At 42.5% G+C, this 18575-nt stretch overlaps 1 protein-coding gene across 1 annotated transcript in view; it reads left to right on the top strand.

Moving 5' to 3' along the window:
- Positions 1-11170, top strand: part of TAF4 (TATA-box binding protein associated factor 4) — a 36628-nt gene extending 25458 nt beyond the window's left edge. Inside the window, exons 7-16 of the mRNA XM_040080268.2 lie at positions 165-254; positions 1269-1523; positions 1720-1864; positions 2372-2486; positions 3101-3270; positions 3879-4009; positions 4654-4779; positions 6171-6227; positions 6309-6428; positions 9748-11170. Of these exons, the coding sequence (XP_039936202.1) occupies positions 165-254; positions 1269-1523; positions 1720-1864; positions 2372-2486; positions 3101-3270; positions 3879-4009; positions 4654-4779; positions 6171-6227; positions 6309-6428; positions 9748-9915 (1377 nt within the window). The 3' untranslated portion in view covers positions 9916-11170. The remainder of the gene's footprint in view (positions 1-164; positions 255-1268; positions 1524-1719; positions 1865-2371; positions 2487-3100; positions 3271-3878; positions 4010-4653; positions 4780-6170; positions 6228-6308; positions 6429-9747) is intronic.
- The last annotated feature ends 7405 nt before the right edge of the window (positions 11171-18575 follow it).

Raw genomic sequence — 18575 nt, 5'->3', positions numbered from 1 at the left:
AAAGTTGGTTATTACCATAAATCTGTTGGTAACTAAAAATAGTGAAGGATGATAAAACCACTTATTTTCTGTGTGTTCCTAAGTCTTAGTTTTTTATTTTTGTGTTGGATATCTGTAAAAATTAATTTCTGCAAGTTTGTTCATTTGGATTTTCTGTTTTGAAGGATGGAAAAATTGAACCTGAAGACTTTACCAGTAGGCTCTACAGAGAACTTAATTCTTCACCTCAACCTTACCTTGTGCCTTTCCTGAAGGTAACTTATCTTCACTACTCTTTATTTGTCTCTGTGCTTATTATATATCAGCAGCAAAGAATGCAAGCACATCCTTTGTCATTATAGGTGGAATTCCAAAATTAAGTTAAAGGAAATTTTAAATGGTGCCTGGTTAGGATTTTTCTCCCTTAAAAAATACTTTTTGTGTCTCAGTTCCTAGAGTTTGTTACTTTGATTCATTGGCACGGTCACTAATGTAACTTCTAGCATGGTGACACATCATAGCTCTTTTGAGAAATCTGAAAAGTTTTCTTTCTATGACTTAAACCACAAACCTGTGAATTGATTTATTGCTCTCTTTTTGGCCTTAGAAAGCAAAGGGATTCAGTGATATAGAAAACTGTACCTTCTGGGCAGGTTTTGCCTGTGCTGTAAACTGGTTTGGATAAGCAGGAGATTTGTCACCTCCCAATGATAAATCACATTTGACATGAATTTTATAGTAGCTGGACAAATCTCAAAATAGTAGTTATTGCAAAACATTTACCATCAGTGAAAATACAACAGCATTGAATAGTAAGAATGTAGCTGCTTGACTAATGTATGATTAAGGGATATAGTTGTAGGTGTGTGTTGACATTTCTGGGTTCTTAAATGCTTTTTCAACCTTGAGCTGTTCCTGAGGACAAAAAGTGTTGCCATAAGAAAACAACTAATTTAAGAAGCCACTAAAACACTGTGGTCTCTGTTGAGCCATTCTGAAACCTTCCCTGCTGTTCCAGTGCGACTTTTGAGCTCTAGGACAACAGTGAAGGAAGGCAGCTGGGCTTGGGTTGTTAAAATACATGCCAGGGGTTCCGGGCAGGCTGCATAGCCTAGATGCCCATGATATCCAAAAAGTATTGTCCCTCTGTCCTGCTTATTAAGTCGGAGCAGGTTGGTATTTCTGTGTGCTCGCCTTTCCTCAGGTGCGCACAGACCGGTCCAATGGACCGAAACAAAACACGCCGGGATTCAACAACTCAACAAAACTCTTTCCTTTCCCCTTTTCAGAGGAGTTTACCTGCCTTGAGACAGTTAACACCAGACTCTGCAGCTTTCATTCAGCAGAGCCAGCAGCAGCAGCCGACGACGCAGGCGACGATAGCCACGATTCCGTCGGCGGCGGCCGTGCTGCTGAGCTCCTCGGCGCAGCGCACGGCGGGCAAGGCCACTGCCACTGTCACCAGTACCCTCCAGCAACCCGTCATCAGCCTCACTCAGCCCACACAAGTCGGTGTCAGTAAACAGGGGCAGTCCACGCCACTGGTATGTCAGCTGAAGTGCAGCGTTTGTTACTGCACTGGGGGTTTTTTGGTTCTTAAATTGGTGGTTCGGCTCAATCAAAGATCTGAGAAAAATGTATAGCTTAAATTGCATCATGGTTGAAGGGCTCTTAGGGTTTGTTCTTCCCACCTGATTCTCAGATTATTTACAGTTGGTTTTTTTTCCTTATTATTTGCAGGTTATCCAACAGTCTCAAAAAGCAGGGGCATTGATAAGGCCTCCACAAGTAACGTTGACACAGACGCCCATGGTGGCATTGCGGCAACCACACAGTCGTATTATGCTCACTACTCCTCAAATCCAACTGAATCAACTTCAGACAGGTAAGAGGTCAAGATTCTTGTGATATGCCATATTTGACAGCATTTGCTGAACTGTGGTTTAGGGATTGCTTGCCCAGAGAAATTGTTGATACCCCATTCCTGGAAGTGCCCAAGGCCAGGCTGGATGGGACTTGGAGCAACCTGGTCTAGTGAAAGGTGTCAGAGGGGCTGGAACAAGATGATCTTCAAGGTCCCTTCCAACCCAAACCATTCTGTGGCTCTATGAATGTCAGTTCGTGAAAGTGCCCTGTTTGTACTGCTGCTAAAATCTTCCAATGTGTAGTGCCAGAGTGGCTGGGGGTACAGATCTATCAGGGCAGCAGTGACAGAGAAGTGGTTTGGCTACTGGCATTGTGTGGGAAGAGTCCTGTTTTTATCTGGGTGAAATGCTGACAGAAGCTATTGAGGTCAACTCTTTGTACCAGACTTATTGCCACAACTACCTGTGACTGGCTGCACATGTGAACTCTTACTGATGGAGTACAAATCCTGTCTGTCTTCTTGCAGTACCTGTGGTAAAACCAGCAGTATTGCCTGGAAACAAAGCTATTGCCACTGTTTCGACACAAGTAGCTGCTGCTCAGAAGAATAAACTGAAAGAACCTGGGGGAGGCTCTTTTAGGTGAGGAACTGTATGTTTGTGCATGTGCTGCTTGAGCAGCTGAACTCAGACCTTCCTGGTGCGGAATCTGTCTGGGGAAGCTCGGAATAACCTAGAGGTGGATTTTCTGGGGGCAGGTTTGCTTCTTCATTAAACACTTCAACAAACAGCGCTGGACATACTCGTGCCAGACTGCTTTTAGCATTTAGCTGGCACTAAACCTCATAAACAATTCTTGCCCAGACAAGCAAGTGGAATTCATTCCTTCACTTCTTCCAGCTCTGGTTGAGTTACTCGGATGTACAGCCTGTCCTTGTGGTGAGGGCAGATTATTATTGTTTTGTAGTAGTGATTCGTCTGGTCTCTTGTTTCTCAAGATGTTGAAACATTACATAAGAAAGGATCTTGGAAAAAAAACAGGAAGTACAAAATTAGTGCTCTTTGAAGTCAAAGCAGTAATTTCTCATTTACAAACAAGTGAGTTGTATTTTATCGTATCACAAAAGCAAATAAAATGTAAAATTAAGTATTCAGGTTTATGGTGGAATTCATTATATGCAGCTGTGGTATCATATAGCAGTGTGTGCAGATAAGCACTAAATGTTATGATTATAATAAATTTTCCTTCCTTTAAGGGATGATGATGACATTAATGATGTTGCATCAATGGCTGGAGTCAACCTGTCAGAAGAAAGTGCTCGGATATTGGCAACAAACTCTGAGCTCGTGGGCACGTTAACAAGGTCCTGTAAAGACGAAACCTTCCTTTTCCCAGCACCTTTACAAAGAAGGATATTAGAAATAGGTACGTTCTTTTATCTTGAACATTAATAAAAACAAATTTCACTACTCTTAGGTTTAATTGAAGGCATTTTGCATAGAAACTTGTTTGAATAATTAGAAGTTGCTGGAGTTGTTACCTTCTGGTATTTTCTGGTATATTCAGATGGCTTGTGGGAAATAATTTGTCTTACGAAATTAGAATAGTGTCAAGGAATAGCAAACATAGATTTGCCTTCTAATTGATGGCAATTCAACATTAGAACTACTCAGTCTGGCTGCAAGTCTGACTGTGTAAACTAAAAAGGTGTAACAAGCGTGACACAAACAATGAAATAAGTCCAGAAGCACTTTTATCAGCTTTACTTAGTAATTTAGAATTGATGGTGGAACAAAAAGCAATCTTGAATTATTTGTTACACTGTAGTACACAGCATTTATTAATAGATTGTCAATTTTGTTAAACTAATATGAATTTTAATATGTGTGTAATTTCCTGTTTAATCCTCATCCAAGAAAAACCTGCAAACCATATTTAGAAAAAGGGATTTAAATTTCTGTGACTGAGATTATACTCATATTTAATTGTATTGCAAAATGATTTTTTGCAACCCACTTGTGTTCTGATTGTAGGTAAAAAACATGGAATAACAGAAATCCATCCTGATGTAGTTAGCTACGTATCGCATGCTACACAACAAAGACTACAAAACCTCGTGGAAAAACTATCAGAGACTGCTCAACAAAGGAATATATCCTACAAGGTAACTGTACTTAATTGCTCAAATCAAATGGCAAAATGACACAAATTCAGCAGGCTGTGGTGTTGACTGTAATGCAGGAGTTCAGGTGTTCTTTGTTCTGTGAAATCAAGTTGTTTATTCTCTTTCACTGATTCACCTTCCATTAAGATATTAATGCACATGGGCGATTGGAACTTTTCAGCTTGCATGTCCAAAATGGTTTTAAAACAAATGCAGAGAAGCTGTGCCCTCCCCTTTATTTATTATGTCAAATGTTTAATGTGTGAGTGATTGTAGAGTCAGACAGATAAAAGCACTGCTTTGAATTCCCAGGAGACTGCTGTCTGACAGATGTGTGTTCCTAATAGATGCAAATGCCTGAGCAGCATTTAAAAAAAACACACAGCTCTTGTGAAATATGTTTGAGAGGTTAAAGCTGTGATGATATTAGTTTAGAAGTCAAAATCTGATGATTCATGGAATAGAACAAAATGCTTTTAAGAGTTCTAGCTGGTTTGACTGGTGTAAATATACTCCTGCTATTTGTCTGAAAAGGACAAAGTGAACATTGGAGCTTTGAATGTGTATGTTCTTCCCCAGTACAGTACAAGTTAACAGCTTTGTTTTTAAGGGCGTAATGAGAAACATACTTGCTGTATTTTCAGGATGATGAAAGATACGAACAAGCAAGTGACGTTCGGGCACAGCTCAAGTTCTTTGAACAACTTGATCAAATAGAAAAGCAGCGTAAAGATGAACAAGAAAGGGAAATTTTAATGCGGGCGGCAAAGGCAAGTGCTTGGCTTTCACACGTGTTTGCAAAGTGTCATTTTTGACATCAAAACCGCAGAGTTTCTTTTCATTCTAAAACACTTGCAATGAAGGGGGAGGCTAATCTTCAAAGATGGAACTTGATGAATGTGTTCTTAACTAGAGCTCAATTTTGCTTTTCATTGTAAAGCATGGGAAACAGCTTCTTTGCCACTCTCATTGCATGTTCCCAAATTAAAAGGAGTCTTGAAATTTAGTTTCTGCATTTTGCATTGGCAAAGAAAGATGAATTTTATAGCTTGGTGGTACTCTTAAATGTAATAGAGAGGTTACAGGTATTTTGGAGACTAGAAACAGAATTCAGAAAAATTTTTACAAATTGGTACGATAAATAGGAAGCAATTCATATAAACATGAAGATGAATATTCAACTGTGGTTTTACTCAGTGAATATACAATGAATATGGTAAGAGCACCCTAGAAATAACTCACAAAACAACCTGTGTTTTTTGTTAGTTTTGTGATCCAGCATGAGTTGACAATGTCAAGATCCAAATTTATTTTGTTGTTGGCCTAAAGAATGTAAGGGATTAACAACACTCAGGATTTGACAGTATGAGAAGAAATGGCCTCAAGTTGTGTCAGGAGAGGTTTAGATTGAATATTGAGAACAATTTCATTACTGAAAGGATTGTCAAGGCCTGCAACAGGCTGCCCAGTGCAGTGGTTGAGTCACCATCCTTGGAAGTATTGTGTAGTTGTGGCACTTGGGGGCATGGTTTAGTGGTGGGCTTGGCAGTGCTGGGGAAGTAGTTGCACTTGGTGTTCTTAAAGGTCTTTTCTAATCTAAATTATTTTGTTATTCTATAAGTATGACACACACAAGGAATTGCAGGTGCCCAGTGAAATGGGCAGTTGCTGATGTAAATGGTCTTGGGTCACTCAGGTGCAGTTTGTTCAGCCTGCAGCCTGACCCGTGTGTAGGTGTAGCAGAAAGATCTGCTCTGAGTAAGTGCCTGATTATCCAGCAAGGGGAGGAATTGTTCCAAAAAGTACAGGTCTGCTTCCTTTGTTCATATGCATAGTGTGTAATTCAGTTCACAGATGTGTGTAATTTGTGTCTTGTTATGGTTGCATTTAAGGCGTTATTGCCTGGCTACTCCTTTGCTGCCTTTAACAAAGCAGAAAAATGGGATGCCTTTTTCAAAAACAGTTATGTTAAGAAAAGGAAAACTTTTAATTTCTAAAAGTTATTTACCACTGGTGCCCTCTGTGGGAGGGGTAGATATTCCTACCTTCTTGCTGAAATTTAAGAAAAGCTTTCATAGATAATCTTCGACTGCTTTTGTAACTGAAATATTTTTTCTTTCTTTTCCTCCAACCACCTCCTTCTCATCGTTTATCACCACAGTCTCGGTCTCGACAAGAAGATCCAGAGCAGCTTAGGTTGAAACAGAAGGCCAAGGAGGTGAGTGCTGAACTGAACACAAACTTTTATTTTGGAAGTTGGGAGAGAAATAATGACCCATCCTTGTTCTGGCACACACAGATGCAGCAGCAAGAGCTAGCACAAATGAGACAGAGGGATGCCAACCTGACTGCGTTAGCTGCCATCGGTCCCAGGAAGAAAAGGAAAGTAGATTCACCAGGATCTGGATCAGGGACAGAGGTACAGTATAATTGTCACCTTTGGTTTTGCTGCCTCAGCGTCTGTGCAAACCTTTGTGTTCAGAGCTTTTCCCCCAGTTTGTGAAAGCTCCCTGGGCAGCAGCAGTGTTTTGTGTTCAGATTTGCTCACTCCACGGCCAGGATCAATATTTAGCACCTGTGGTGGCATAGGGAACAGAATCTGAGTGGTCATTCCCTGATGGATGGAACGGGTGGGATGTTAGAACAATCATCTCTGATCTGACGAGTCTCAGCTTTTTGGAGCTCCATAGTCTTGGAAGGAGATTTTTGTGGTTGTAACCAATCTAACTTGAAGTGTGAAGGAATGCTGAGGTAGGTGGGGTGGTAGAATTCAGTCACTGCTAAATTTCACCAGGAGGAGCTTCAAGTTATAGGAACTTGCCTAATTTCTCTCTTCAGCAGTTGATTTGCCTTAGTTTTAGTGTCTCCACAGCAGATCAGTTTGACCAGTTCCATCTGATCAGGATGTTCTTGCACATCCTCTGTATATTCTGCTGTTGAATCTGCCTTTTAAAAAATTCTCTGCAGACTAGGTATAAGAATGCTGTGTCTGATTCATTTAATTTACATTCTGGTACATGATTATCTGCTGTATTTCTAAACAAGTTAATAAACAAGAAATGGTATTAAATTGCTTTCTGCATGAGACGTTCAGTGTGGGATTTCTTTAATGTTTAAAAAGAAAAAAATATTCTGAGAATTGTCATTTATTGGACCAAAAGCTCTCTTCACAATTTGAGGATTTTTTCCCCATGGGGCTTTGTGTCTGATAGCAAGTGACAGAATAGTAATAGTTTAATAATCCTGTTTATTACTCCTTGAGCATTCTGAATTTTCAGTGCCAAAGCATTTATACTGTAGAAAAGTCTCAAAAGAGTTCACCTTGGTTAATACTGAATTGCTGGAAGCAGTGATTTACATGTGCTTGATATAAAATGGTAGAGAAAAATCTGAATACTAGTAAATGTTATTTTTGTTTATAAAAAATCAAGCCTCTTGAGCATCTTTTAAAGTAATTTTAAGTTTTGAAATTTACTAAGATGTCTGCTACTGAGAATAAGACTTGTTTTTATATAAGCTGACAAATTACTCTATTAAAGGTTTTTAGATGTGGTTTAAAATTAAGAAAATTGCAGAGTGGGGCACTTTGCAAAGATAGATGTGCACACAAATGAAGTTGTCTCAGAGGAATATGCTGAAGTACCTCATGCAGAGTTAATGTTGGCTTTGCTTGCTCCTGCATGCTCAGCTGTGCCACCTTAATGGTCTGTTAATGTCACTTAGGTTATGGGATGTATTTTGCATCTCCTGTGAACACTTGTTTGTATTTCATCTAAATCTGACTAATTTAGTTATCTTGGATTAATCACTGGTTAACCAATTAACTACAGGTTCCCTGGAAATCTAATCTTTTTGTCTCTTTAATTAAGAAGCAGCTGCCTTTGATCTGATACTCACAGCTGTGCTTTTGCTGCTGTGTCACTTGACATTTTTAAATTGGGCTCCACTTGTCACCATTTTTATACGGTTTGTGGTTAAGGCATATTACAAGAAGTGTGGAAAATAAGGTTTGTTGTTACTTAGACACAGATTTGCAAATGGAAGCTTTTGATGTCTACAAATGCTGACTCTTAATTACATGTAAAATCACTTCTAAGTAGTAATTGCACTGTTTTGTTTCCAAATTCAATAAAACAGGTTGCTGTCAGTTTGAGAGTTTTATGTTGATGTGATTTTACTGAAAGTTACTAAAAAGCTTCTTAACTTATTCCATACATAATTCTGTGTCTTTAAAGACTCCTGAAATTTTACCTTTGCATTTCAAGTATTACTGTCTACATAATAAAGCTCCAGCTTGAGCTTTCACTAAAGAATATTTAAAAGCCAAGAATAAAACTCCTTCCAGCCATTCTTTCTGTTGTCTAGCAATCATATGTATGTGAGAAAATTTAGTCAGCATCCAATACTTCCCTGCATCTTCTAATTTTCATTGAATTGGTGAAAATTAGATGGCCAAATTGTGCAAGTGCTTTAAAATATCCCTGGAGAATCCAGCCTTTGAGCAGCCCTAAGTACAGGATTTTAGTGATTTGGTGTTTGCTGGGTCAACAGAATGCTTGAGAATCAAAAATCTGACTTCACTGTTAGCACTGTGGTGAAGCAAGTTCACCTGCACTAAAAAGAGAGTTCTGCTAACCCAAAATGATTGTTTCCAGTGTAGGTTTAGATTGTTTGATGATCAATAATTATTGTTCATTGATTAAATACATTAGTTTCACAAGTGCTAGTGATAGCCTTAGCAGCTTATTCCCATGGCTCATGCACCACTCTAAATTTGGGCTTTTTTCAAGTCTGGGGTGTTTTTATGAAGAAAAAGTTTTGAAAATTCTCCAAACTCGGGGGCAGATAAATCTTCATTCACTACAGGAGTGTGTTTGGTGTCGTGAAGTATGAAAGTGTCAGTAAAAAAAAAAAAAAGATAACATTATTACAGTAAATTAAATTGGAGGGGAAAATGAATATGTAGCTAAGCCACGGAAATAGAACCCAGAAGAACTGGTGATTTAGGTAAATCACCTGTCAGCAAACAAAGATTCCCGGCTGGAGATTGAGGCAGCAGCCGGGATTCCGGTGCGTGCCCGCCACCTGCCGGGCACTGCGCGCTGCTGCGGCTCCTTCCTTCTGCTTTTTGCTTCTTCTCCTTTTTTATTACGAGATAGATATAATAATATGCTGCTTGTTTATCCTGCCACTTCGGGAAACACCCAGTGTGCACCGGAGGGATGGGTGATGCTGAGAGATGGAGGAGCATTTGGAGGTCTTTAGAGGACGTGTGACTGTGTCCCGAAAAGCTTCTCCTAAATATAGTCCTGAGCTTGGTTACAGCTGTTGTCACCAGAAGGAGAGCATCCTGCCGTGGAGATCAGGGGGATCTAGGACATGATTCAAGGCCTCACAGTCCTGGGAATAGGACTGCTCCCCAGGTCATCCCCAGCTCCAGGGCTGCCCTTGGCATCTCTGTGCTGGAATTGTGAAGAATCCTGTCCTTGCTGTCTGGTTTGGTTGTTGGGATTGCCTGTCCTTAGCGCCTCCCTAAAAATACAGGCAGTGCTTTGGGGCGTTTTTGTCTGTATTGAACGCCACCGAAAACTTCTGATTGTTCAACTGTTGTTAATCAGTCAGAATTAAAAAGGAAATCTCTAATCTGGTAGCATACAGCTTCCTGGCTGTGTACAGTTTTTATATGTTTTGGAATGCTTTCAGGCATGGACTGATTGACCTGTTCTTGTGCTTTCCAGGGATCTGGTTCGAGTGCAGCAGTCCCAGGCAGCTCTGGAGTTGGAACAACCAGACAGTTTACGCGACAAAGGATAACGCGGGTGAACCTCAGGGACCTCATATTTTGTTTAGAAAATGAGCGAGAGACAAGCCATTCACTATTGCTATACAAAGCATTCCTTAAGTAAAATGGAAAAGATCAAGGTATTTTTGACGGAGAGACGCCTGAGGACATTTTTTAATATATTTGCAAATGACGCCTTTTTGTAACAAGCGAATGGGATATTGTTTAAAAAACAACCACCTCTTTACATGGAACAGTTTTATACTCCTGTTTATAAATAAACTCTACAGTATAAGAGAAATACATTTCTGTAACAGTGAGGATACTTACAAGGCCTGTGGATACTCTAAAAGGACAATTAAATTTTAACTCATCTCTTGATTGAGTGGCCTTCTTGCCAAACAAGCCATATATAAAGACTGACGGAATCGTTTAGCAAATAACTAGCTACCCTTTGTCGGCCCTGTAGCAGTTTCCACATTAATTGTTCATTTTAGTTCAGTTTTATTCAACTAAATCCATTACATAGGCATATGTCTACAGCAGATGACCTCATTTCATTTAGCTTTTTTTTTTTTTTTAAACAGTCAGTTAGCAAAGCAAACTGATTTTTAAAGAATATTTATCTTTCCCCCCAAATGCTCAAAACCTAGAGGGATATACCGTTAATTTTAAACATAACCTCAATTTTAATCACATTATTGCTTATTAGAGGCCCTGAAATCCCATAAAGGAGGGTTACTTCTGAATGTTTTAGCAGCATCTGTAAAAATGCATTTTATTTGCTATAGTTTGTAAAGCTGTAAAGTTAAAAAAGGAAAAAAAAGGAAAAAAAGAGAAACCTTTTCAGCATAAATATATTTTACTTGCACTGTGTTTTTTAGCTAAAGTGAAAGCTTAGATTAAATAAAATCAAAAGTTGAGAGGAATCATCAAAAGACTGTTTCTCAGTGTGAATCAAGTGTTGAAAAATGGTTGGTGTATTTTGTCAGTAATTGTACATAATTTTTGGCACATAACATAAAAATGGCTATGTAAACTATAATTATTTTGCTAAAAGACTGTATGCAAGCTGTGGGCCTACTTTAAAGATGTCCAGAGCAAAGTCCCTTCTTTGTACCTATTTTTTTATTACAAATATACTAATTGGTTCTTTATATTTTCAGAGGTTATTGTATTAAATTGTCTATTGATAGTACTTTTATGACTGTAAATACTTTGGCTTTCTTTGTGTGAACTCTCATGGTAGAATTTAACTCTCTTGCGTGTAAACTGAATGCTGATCAGTATTTTTATCAACACCTGACAACTGTTACACCCCTTTTATTTTGTCTTTTAGGAAATCCTGTCTTTCCATTTTTTTTTTTTTCATGTAAATTTTGCACAGTTACTTGTTCATATGTAAATATTTTACTTTCAAAAATGAAGTTTTTAATTGCTATTGTTTTATATAGGATTGAAAGAAAATTAACTCCTTTATTAAAAACAAATTTATCTGTATTTGCTAATGTATTTTTCTCTCTAAATCTTTTCTCCACTTGGATTTATTTTTCTTGGTACAGTAAAAGATGAGTCTAGGAATGGTGTTTGCTAAAGGTCCACTTTGGGATGTTCTTATACTGTTTTGTTTTATCAGTATTTTTGAGCTATGTGATTTCATGAATTTTGACGTTTGATTGTTGTCTACGGAGTCTTGGAGCGGCATCAGCTAACAGTGGGTTTGGTTTGGTTGGTTTTTAAGCAGGGGACGGTGTTTGAAACATCTGAAATAATTTGTGTTTGTCTAGTGAAGGTTTAATAAAACAGCCTCTCCTTGGGGGCAGCCTGCTCCCTCAAACACAGCTAAAGAGATTTCCAGAAGAAGATAGGACATGAAGCACAATTTGGAGCACAATTGTAAAAGAAAATTATCAGGGACACTTCTGACTATCAATGTGAAAATTCGAGAAGCGTCTCTGATGTTCTGTACTGTATATTAGGTTTTGGGTTGTATTCTTTTTAATTTCTCCTCTCATGGGCCACTTAACCTAATAATTTTGAGGGCCTAATCCTGCTAATACATGAATTTGGTGATTATTCCTTGCATACAGAAAAATCTGTCCACAGGCTTCTGCCCCAAGCCCTGCTGTGGAGCAGGAACTGGCAGCAGGCCTGTGGGAGATCAGTGTCTCTGAAAAACAGGATCAGCTCCTAAAGGGATGTGCTCACCTGACACCCTGTGTGACACTGACCCCGAGACTCGTTGTTTGTAAACTCCAAACAGTCTTTAGATTGTGTCATGTTATTAAGTGGAAAGAAACACCTTTGACTTTTGGCTCTGTCAGAGCATCCCTTGAATTGTAGCAGGAGCTGGTTGTAATTGTTAATCACCACTGGCCAGGCAGTGTCTGCAAAGCTGTGGCAGGTAAGTGGGGAAGAAACTGAAAAATTAAAGGTGTTACATGGTCTGCTGTACTTTGGTCTCCCTGCTCAGTGGTAGCTTAGAAATACTCTAGAGAGGCTGAGGGAGGAGGGAGAGGTCTCCTGTAAGAGGGGAGCTCTGGAGTTCTTGGTTTTATTTTAAATAACATTGGTCATAAGTGCACAGGCAGCCCTTCACTCCATATAGTTTTTTTATCAGCTAAAAGATGCTGTTAGTCAGAAAAGCTGGTAGCATCTATCTCCCTCCAGTAGTTCAAATTCCTGGAGTTTTGGACTGGGGAATTGGCATGTTATTGTCAGTGTACTGGCACTTCGGAGGAGTTGTAATGGCACAGCAGTTGAAGATTTTTGTTCATTTATTGTTGGTTTGGTTTTTTTATTATCAAACCAGTAACTGTTTTTGATGCTGCTCAGAAATTTTACATTTCAAAGTCACAGCTGAGAAAGGGTAACACTTCCAGGGCAATACCTGTGTACAGCAGCACTCCTCTTGTGTGTTAGAGACCTGTAGGGAGAGAAATGATGATTCTTTCCCAGCCCAAAGCTTGTGCAGCTCCCCCAGAGACCGAGGGTGAACATGGAAGAGAATTTACTGCCTCTTTCCTTGGGTCACTGTACCAGGACTGATGCACCTTTGTTATAAGCACCCCCAGAGCTGAAGCTTGCCACCGCTGGGATGTTCTATGTGTGACTCAGTGGGGGTTTATTGCACCTTTATTTTATCATATTTTTTCAGCTCCATGTCAGGGACAGGTTCCCTCTCTTGCCTGTAAGTCTGTGACTTGTAGTGGGCTCTCTACCCTGTTTTACAGAAATCTTACATCTTTACAGATGTCTCTCTCTGGTTTTTAACTCCTTTGATTGGGTACTGCGTAGCTGTAATGTTGCTGAACTGTTGATATAATTTTTTTCCCAGCAGAAAAATTGATCAGAACAAGTAGATAGAATAAAGTACTCTGAATTCAGCCCGTTTTTCTTATTTCACAGGTTTGTAATTAAATAGACACGTTTTCAGGAAACCTTTTAATATATAGTGAGAGATGCGTGCATGATAAATAACACAAATTTCACAGTAATTAAGATTTTATTGGAGGCTTCCCTGTGATTCAAGAAGTTCCCCACATCTCTGAGATTGTGTGAAGTACGAATTTAAAAGAACTCCAGTGATAATTTTAACCATTTTCTTAGGTTTACAGATGTTTGTCCATCTGCAGACAAGAGTCTTGACCTTTGTGGTAAGTGAGGGAGGGTGGCAGCTGGGCTGGGGTGGTGGCACTTTCAGGAGTGACATTGCCCTGCAGTGTGGGAGTGTGGTTCCACCTGCCCAGGTGAGTGTGCAGAGCCCTGTGCTTGGGTGTGCAAGGTGGGAGGATCTCTTCTTCAAAGATTCCCAGTGCTTGTGCCAGGAATTTTGCACAGCAGGGCTTTAGACAAGGACAGGCCAACCTGATGTGTTAAAATGTGTTGTAAAGTGCCAGGAGGAAAAGGTTTAGGTAGTTTGGGTTGATCCCAGTCTTTGGATTTTTGGGAATGCCATGTGAGCAGTCCCATGGCAAGGTGTTTGTGGAGGTTTTTCAGCAAGTGACATTTCCCTGTCATTGGAAGTTGCCAGGCTGATGAATTTGGGAGGGCAGCTCCTTAAGGGCTGCTCTGCAGTGACGGACCTGCCTTTTACTTGCCCAACACAAAAGATTCCCTCAGTTAGGATATCCCACAGGATGACAGCTGGGGGTATTAAAACTGCATTTTAAAAACCCAGATCTGTCCTCCCCCTGCAGATCTGCTGTGGCCAAACCCTGCACTCTCCCCTCTGCCGTTGGAGTCCTGGGAATGGTTGTACCAGAGCTCCTTCATTTTGTGTATTGTTAGATGTCATAGAGCGGTGAGGGAAAGGGAATACACTCTTTAAAACTTGCTTTTAGGGGTTCAGTCATGTTTTCTTGTGTCAGCTGAGAGGAACTTGCCCAGTGCTGCTGCGGATGTGGGAAGGCAAGGAGAGCTCTGGGCACATTGCAGGGAGGCCTCGTGGCCACTGCCTGATCTTACTTTGTTCTGCCCCTTCAGAAATAACTTACCTGTGAAACAGTTCATTTTCCCTTTGTTTTCCTGCACAGCTTATTTACTGTTATTCTCTGGAAGCAGCTGGGTTGCACCCTGTTTGGTTCCCTCCTGGGAGTTTCCCTGTTCCGAAGTCAACAGAGGACTTGTACAAACAACACGAACAGCGTTTGGGCTGTGATATGGTACCATACTGCTGTGAAAGTGCTGAATAAATGCATAACAAATCTGGCTTTTACTGCTCTGTAAAAGTACTGCATGGTTTAACTTGAGCACTTATGTACTTTTTCAATCCAATAACAAAATCAAGTTGCCAAAAAAAAAAAAAAAAAGAAAAAAAAAAGTTGCGAGTGCTTTCTAGTTTGCTGTGATGCATTTGGTGCTCTAATTTCAAACAAACACGTTGGAGAGTTGCCCAATTATGGCAGATTGGAATATGAAGAACAATATATCTAATTTCCCAGGAGAGCAACGTGCTGATGTTTAGGCACAGCCTCTCTCAGTGAAAATGAAAATCCTCATGTTGTGTTGAGCGTGTCACTGTTCAGCTCTTTTGTTCCACTTTGAGAGGGACAAGAGTAAAATCTGGGTAAGTTATAGGTAAGGCCCTTCACCTTGAAGTGGAAGTGGTGAGATTGATCCTTTCTATTTGAGAAATAAGAGTAAGTTCCTTTAAAAAATTATATTCTCACTTTCCACGCTGATGCACAGCAGTGGTGTGTGATTTGAAGTTGTGGGAGGATTTCCTTCCTATTGTAGTTTTTGTCCCTTTCATTCGATTTGTGTGGCGCAAATTCCTACTTTTCCTACTTACTCCTACTCGAGTGGTGGGAATAGATTGCATGTGTATTTGCTTATTCTTGATGCAGATATTTCAAGGTCTCCATTTAGAGCACAGCTCTAATCCAGCTGTGCTGGTGGAGCTGAGTGTTCCGGTGGCCATGGGCACTGTTCCCATCCAGCCCTCTCCTCCCCAAACCCAGGGCAGGCCTGTCCCTCCTGTCCCTGCAGCTTGATCCCAGAAAAAAATCCCCAAAACTCAGTTCCCTGATGGAAAAATGCCCAGGAGCTCACGTGGGCAGGGTGAGGGCAGGAGCTGGGAAGGAGGAAATGAGAGATGTGTTCAGCCGAGGTGTGAGGCAGCGCAGGGTGGCTGAAGCTCTGAGCACATTCACCCCGTGGCAATGTGCCTGGGGCTGCCCTTAAATGTAAAAAATAAACAAATACCCTAAAAATAGCTAAACCTGGTGCCTACACAGCACAAAGCAGGTCTGTGTGAGCATCCCCATCTCCTTGGCAACGGAAGCAGTCAAGGAGCAGGGAGGGTTGAGTGTGGTCAGCAGTGGCCGTGGAGAAGATGAGGGCTCAACCCCCCAGTGCCAACATCACATTCTTGAGGTGGGAAGTGCTGTCTTGGAGGGTTTGTAGGCTTGGATGGATTCTTTTGTGAGTTTATGAAGTTGCTTTGTGAGTGTGGAGGGAAGTTCAGGAGGTTTGGAATCCCCTGGGCTTCTCCTGGCATGGGCTGCCCCTGCTCCCAGCCCACCTAATTTATGGACAGATATAAATACATATGAAATATGTGTGTCTGTATATATATTATATATATATTTGTGCATAAATATATGCATACACTGAGAGATATTTATAAAAGTCTGCTTTATATGTATGAAAGATGCACGTTTTTGAAACACACGAGTGGGGCCAACTCTGTGACACAGCAGCTCTCCTGTATCCCTGCTCCTGACAAAAGCTGATTTTACACAGCTGGGAAGTGTGTCACTCAAAGCTGCTTAAGGTGTAAAATGGAATAATTTTATGATTGTCTAGCAAGGAGCCTCTTGGGTGTGGGTGTGCACATGGAAACTACAGGGGGATGCTGCCTCTGAGGATGGGGATGCTAAGGAAAGTTTTCAAGGAAAAACTATTTTCCTTTGAGTGTTTTTCCCCTTATATCCAGCTAGCGACTCTGGTTGTAGAGTATTTTGTGGCTGGAGTGGGGTGAGGAAGTGTGAGAAGCCGGGAGAATAAAACAAATCGAATTGTTGACGAAGTAGTTCAACACTCAGCAGGAGTTTAGTGGCAGAGAGCCGGGCCAGTGTGGAAACGGGAGGGGACGAGGGGAGAGGTCAGTGCTGGGCTCTCCCTGCCCTGGGGGTGAGGGAGAAGGCACTAATGACTCCTGGGAATAATGATATAAAGAGGTGAGAATGATGGAGGCAGCTGGTCCTTGTTTTCCCGTGCCTTCACCTGTCAGAGGGGATTAACACCGACTGCATCCCATCCGTGCCTCCGCTGAATTCCCGCTGAGGGAGGGCATGGAAACCCCCGGCAGGGAAACGCTCTGTAATTGCTGTTAGTTCATTAGGAAGGAGCCGTATCCGTTTCCTCCCCGCGCAGGGAAAGGCTGGGAACCCGCACGGGCGGCAGGATCGCCTCGTCAGGCAGCAGAGGGTGCTCTGAGCCCGGCTACGCTCCGGGCCCGCTCCATCCCTGCCTTGAACACGCTCCGGGCCCGCTCCATCCCCGCTCCATCCCTGCCTTGAACACGCTCCGGGCCCGCTCCATCCCTGCCTTGAACACGCTCCGGGCCCGCTCCATCCCTGCCTTGGACACGCTCCGGGCCCGCTCCATCCCTGCCTTGAACACGCTCCGGGCCCGCTCCATCCCTGCCTTGGACACGCTCCATCCCCGCTCCATCCCCGCTCCATCCCTGCCTTGAACACGCTCCATCCCCGCTCCATTCCCTCTCCATCCCTGCCTTGGGCCCGCTCCATCCCCGCTCCATCCACGCTCCATCCACTCTCCATCCCTGCCTTGGCCACGCTCCGGTCCCGCTCCATTCCCAGCTCCATTCCCAGCTCCATTCCCCGCTCCATTCCCCGCTCCATCCCCGCTCCGTTCCCCGCTCCCTTCCCCGCTCCATTCCCCGCTCCATCCCCATCTCCATTCCCCGCTCCATTCCCGCTCTATTCCCGCTCCATTCCCGCTCCGTTCCCCGCTCCATTCCCGCTCCGTTCCCCGCTCCATCCCCGCTCCATTCCCCGCTCCATTCCCGCTCCATCCCCGCTCCATCCCCAGCTCCGTTCCCCGCTCCATTCCCGGCAGGGAAACAGCCGAAACCCCGGCCCGCGGTGGGGGCAATGCTTTTTCTGCTTAATGCGAAGTAGGAATTATTCATTTGCTGACTGCTAAATAGTGGAAAGTGGGGAGGGAAGGAAAGGGGATGTAGCTTGGATGATGTGGAAGGAAATCCCCCACCTCCCTAACTGCAATTACAAATAATTAATTTAAAGAAAAGGAAGGAGGAGAGAGCACTGCGTGCTTCAGTAGGGTTTGATCAGAATGGCCGCTCCAGACTATTTATGTGTTTAAAGTCTTTTGAGGGGCAAAGTCACTGAGTGGAGCAAACGTCTGTGAGCTACAAGAGCAAAGGCAGGTACAAGCGGAGGGAAAACTTGCAGAAGAAAATGAAACTGTCGATTAGAAACATTTACAAACAGGACAGAGATGTTCAAAGGGAACTTCTGGTGATGGCAAGATGTAAGAAAATCGGTGTCGAGAAGCGCAGTACACACAGAATCAACGTTTTAACCATCGCCTCTTAATTTCTCCCCTTCTTGCAAGTGCTGCAATTCCTGCAAGTTGCAAATGTATGAGGGCCCACGTGAATTGTGCTTGGAGAGGCTGGAGGTTAAAAATCCCAACTATCCCAGGAATGTGCTTTGGGACGGCGGGGCTGCAGAGCAGGGTCTGTCCGGGTTCCTCACAATCAGCTTCACTGCTGCTTCCTGCCCTTACCCCAACGCTGACTCTGCACATGGAGGAGCAGGATGCTGTGGGCTTCCCAGCTGCCTGCATCCAGCCAGGATCCCTGTGGCACTCGGCCCGAAATCCCAGTTAATCTGTGCGGAGCGGTGCATCAGAGGGATTCCCCTCCCCTCATCCATCAGCGAGGAATGCAGTGATGGAGAGAGATGGGTGCAGGGCCAGGCTGTGGGGACAGCAGTGGGGTGACCCTGCTTGCATCCCACCCACCCAATCCATCCATCCATCCATCCTTCCACTCATCCATCCATCCATCCATCATCCATCCATCCCTCCATCCATCCCTCCATCCATCATCCATCCATCCATCCATCCATCCACTCATCCATCCATCCAACCATCCATCCATCCCTCCATCCATCATCCATCCATCCATCCATTCATCCATCCCTCCATCCATCCATCCCTCCATCCATCCATCCATCCATCCATCCATCCATCCATCCATCCATCCTCCCCTGCTGCTGGCAGCAATCA

Source organism: Hirundo rustica, chromosome 16 (assembly GCF_015227805.2).
Source record: "Hirundo rustica isolate bHirRus1 chromosome 16, bHirRus1.pri.v3, whole genome shotgun sequence".
In the NCBI taxonomy this organism is placed as follows: Eukaryota; Metazoa; Chordata; class Aves; order Passeriformes; family Hirundinidae; genus Hirundo; species Hirundo rustica.
The sequence above is the reverse complement of the archived record's forward strand: the minus strand, read 5'-3'. Positions and strand labels throughout refer to the sequence as shown.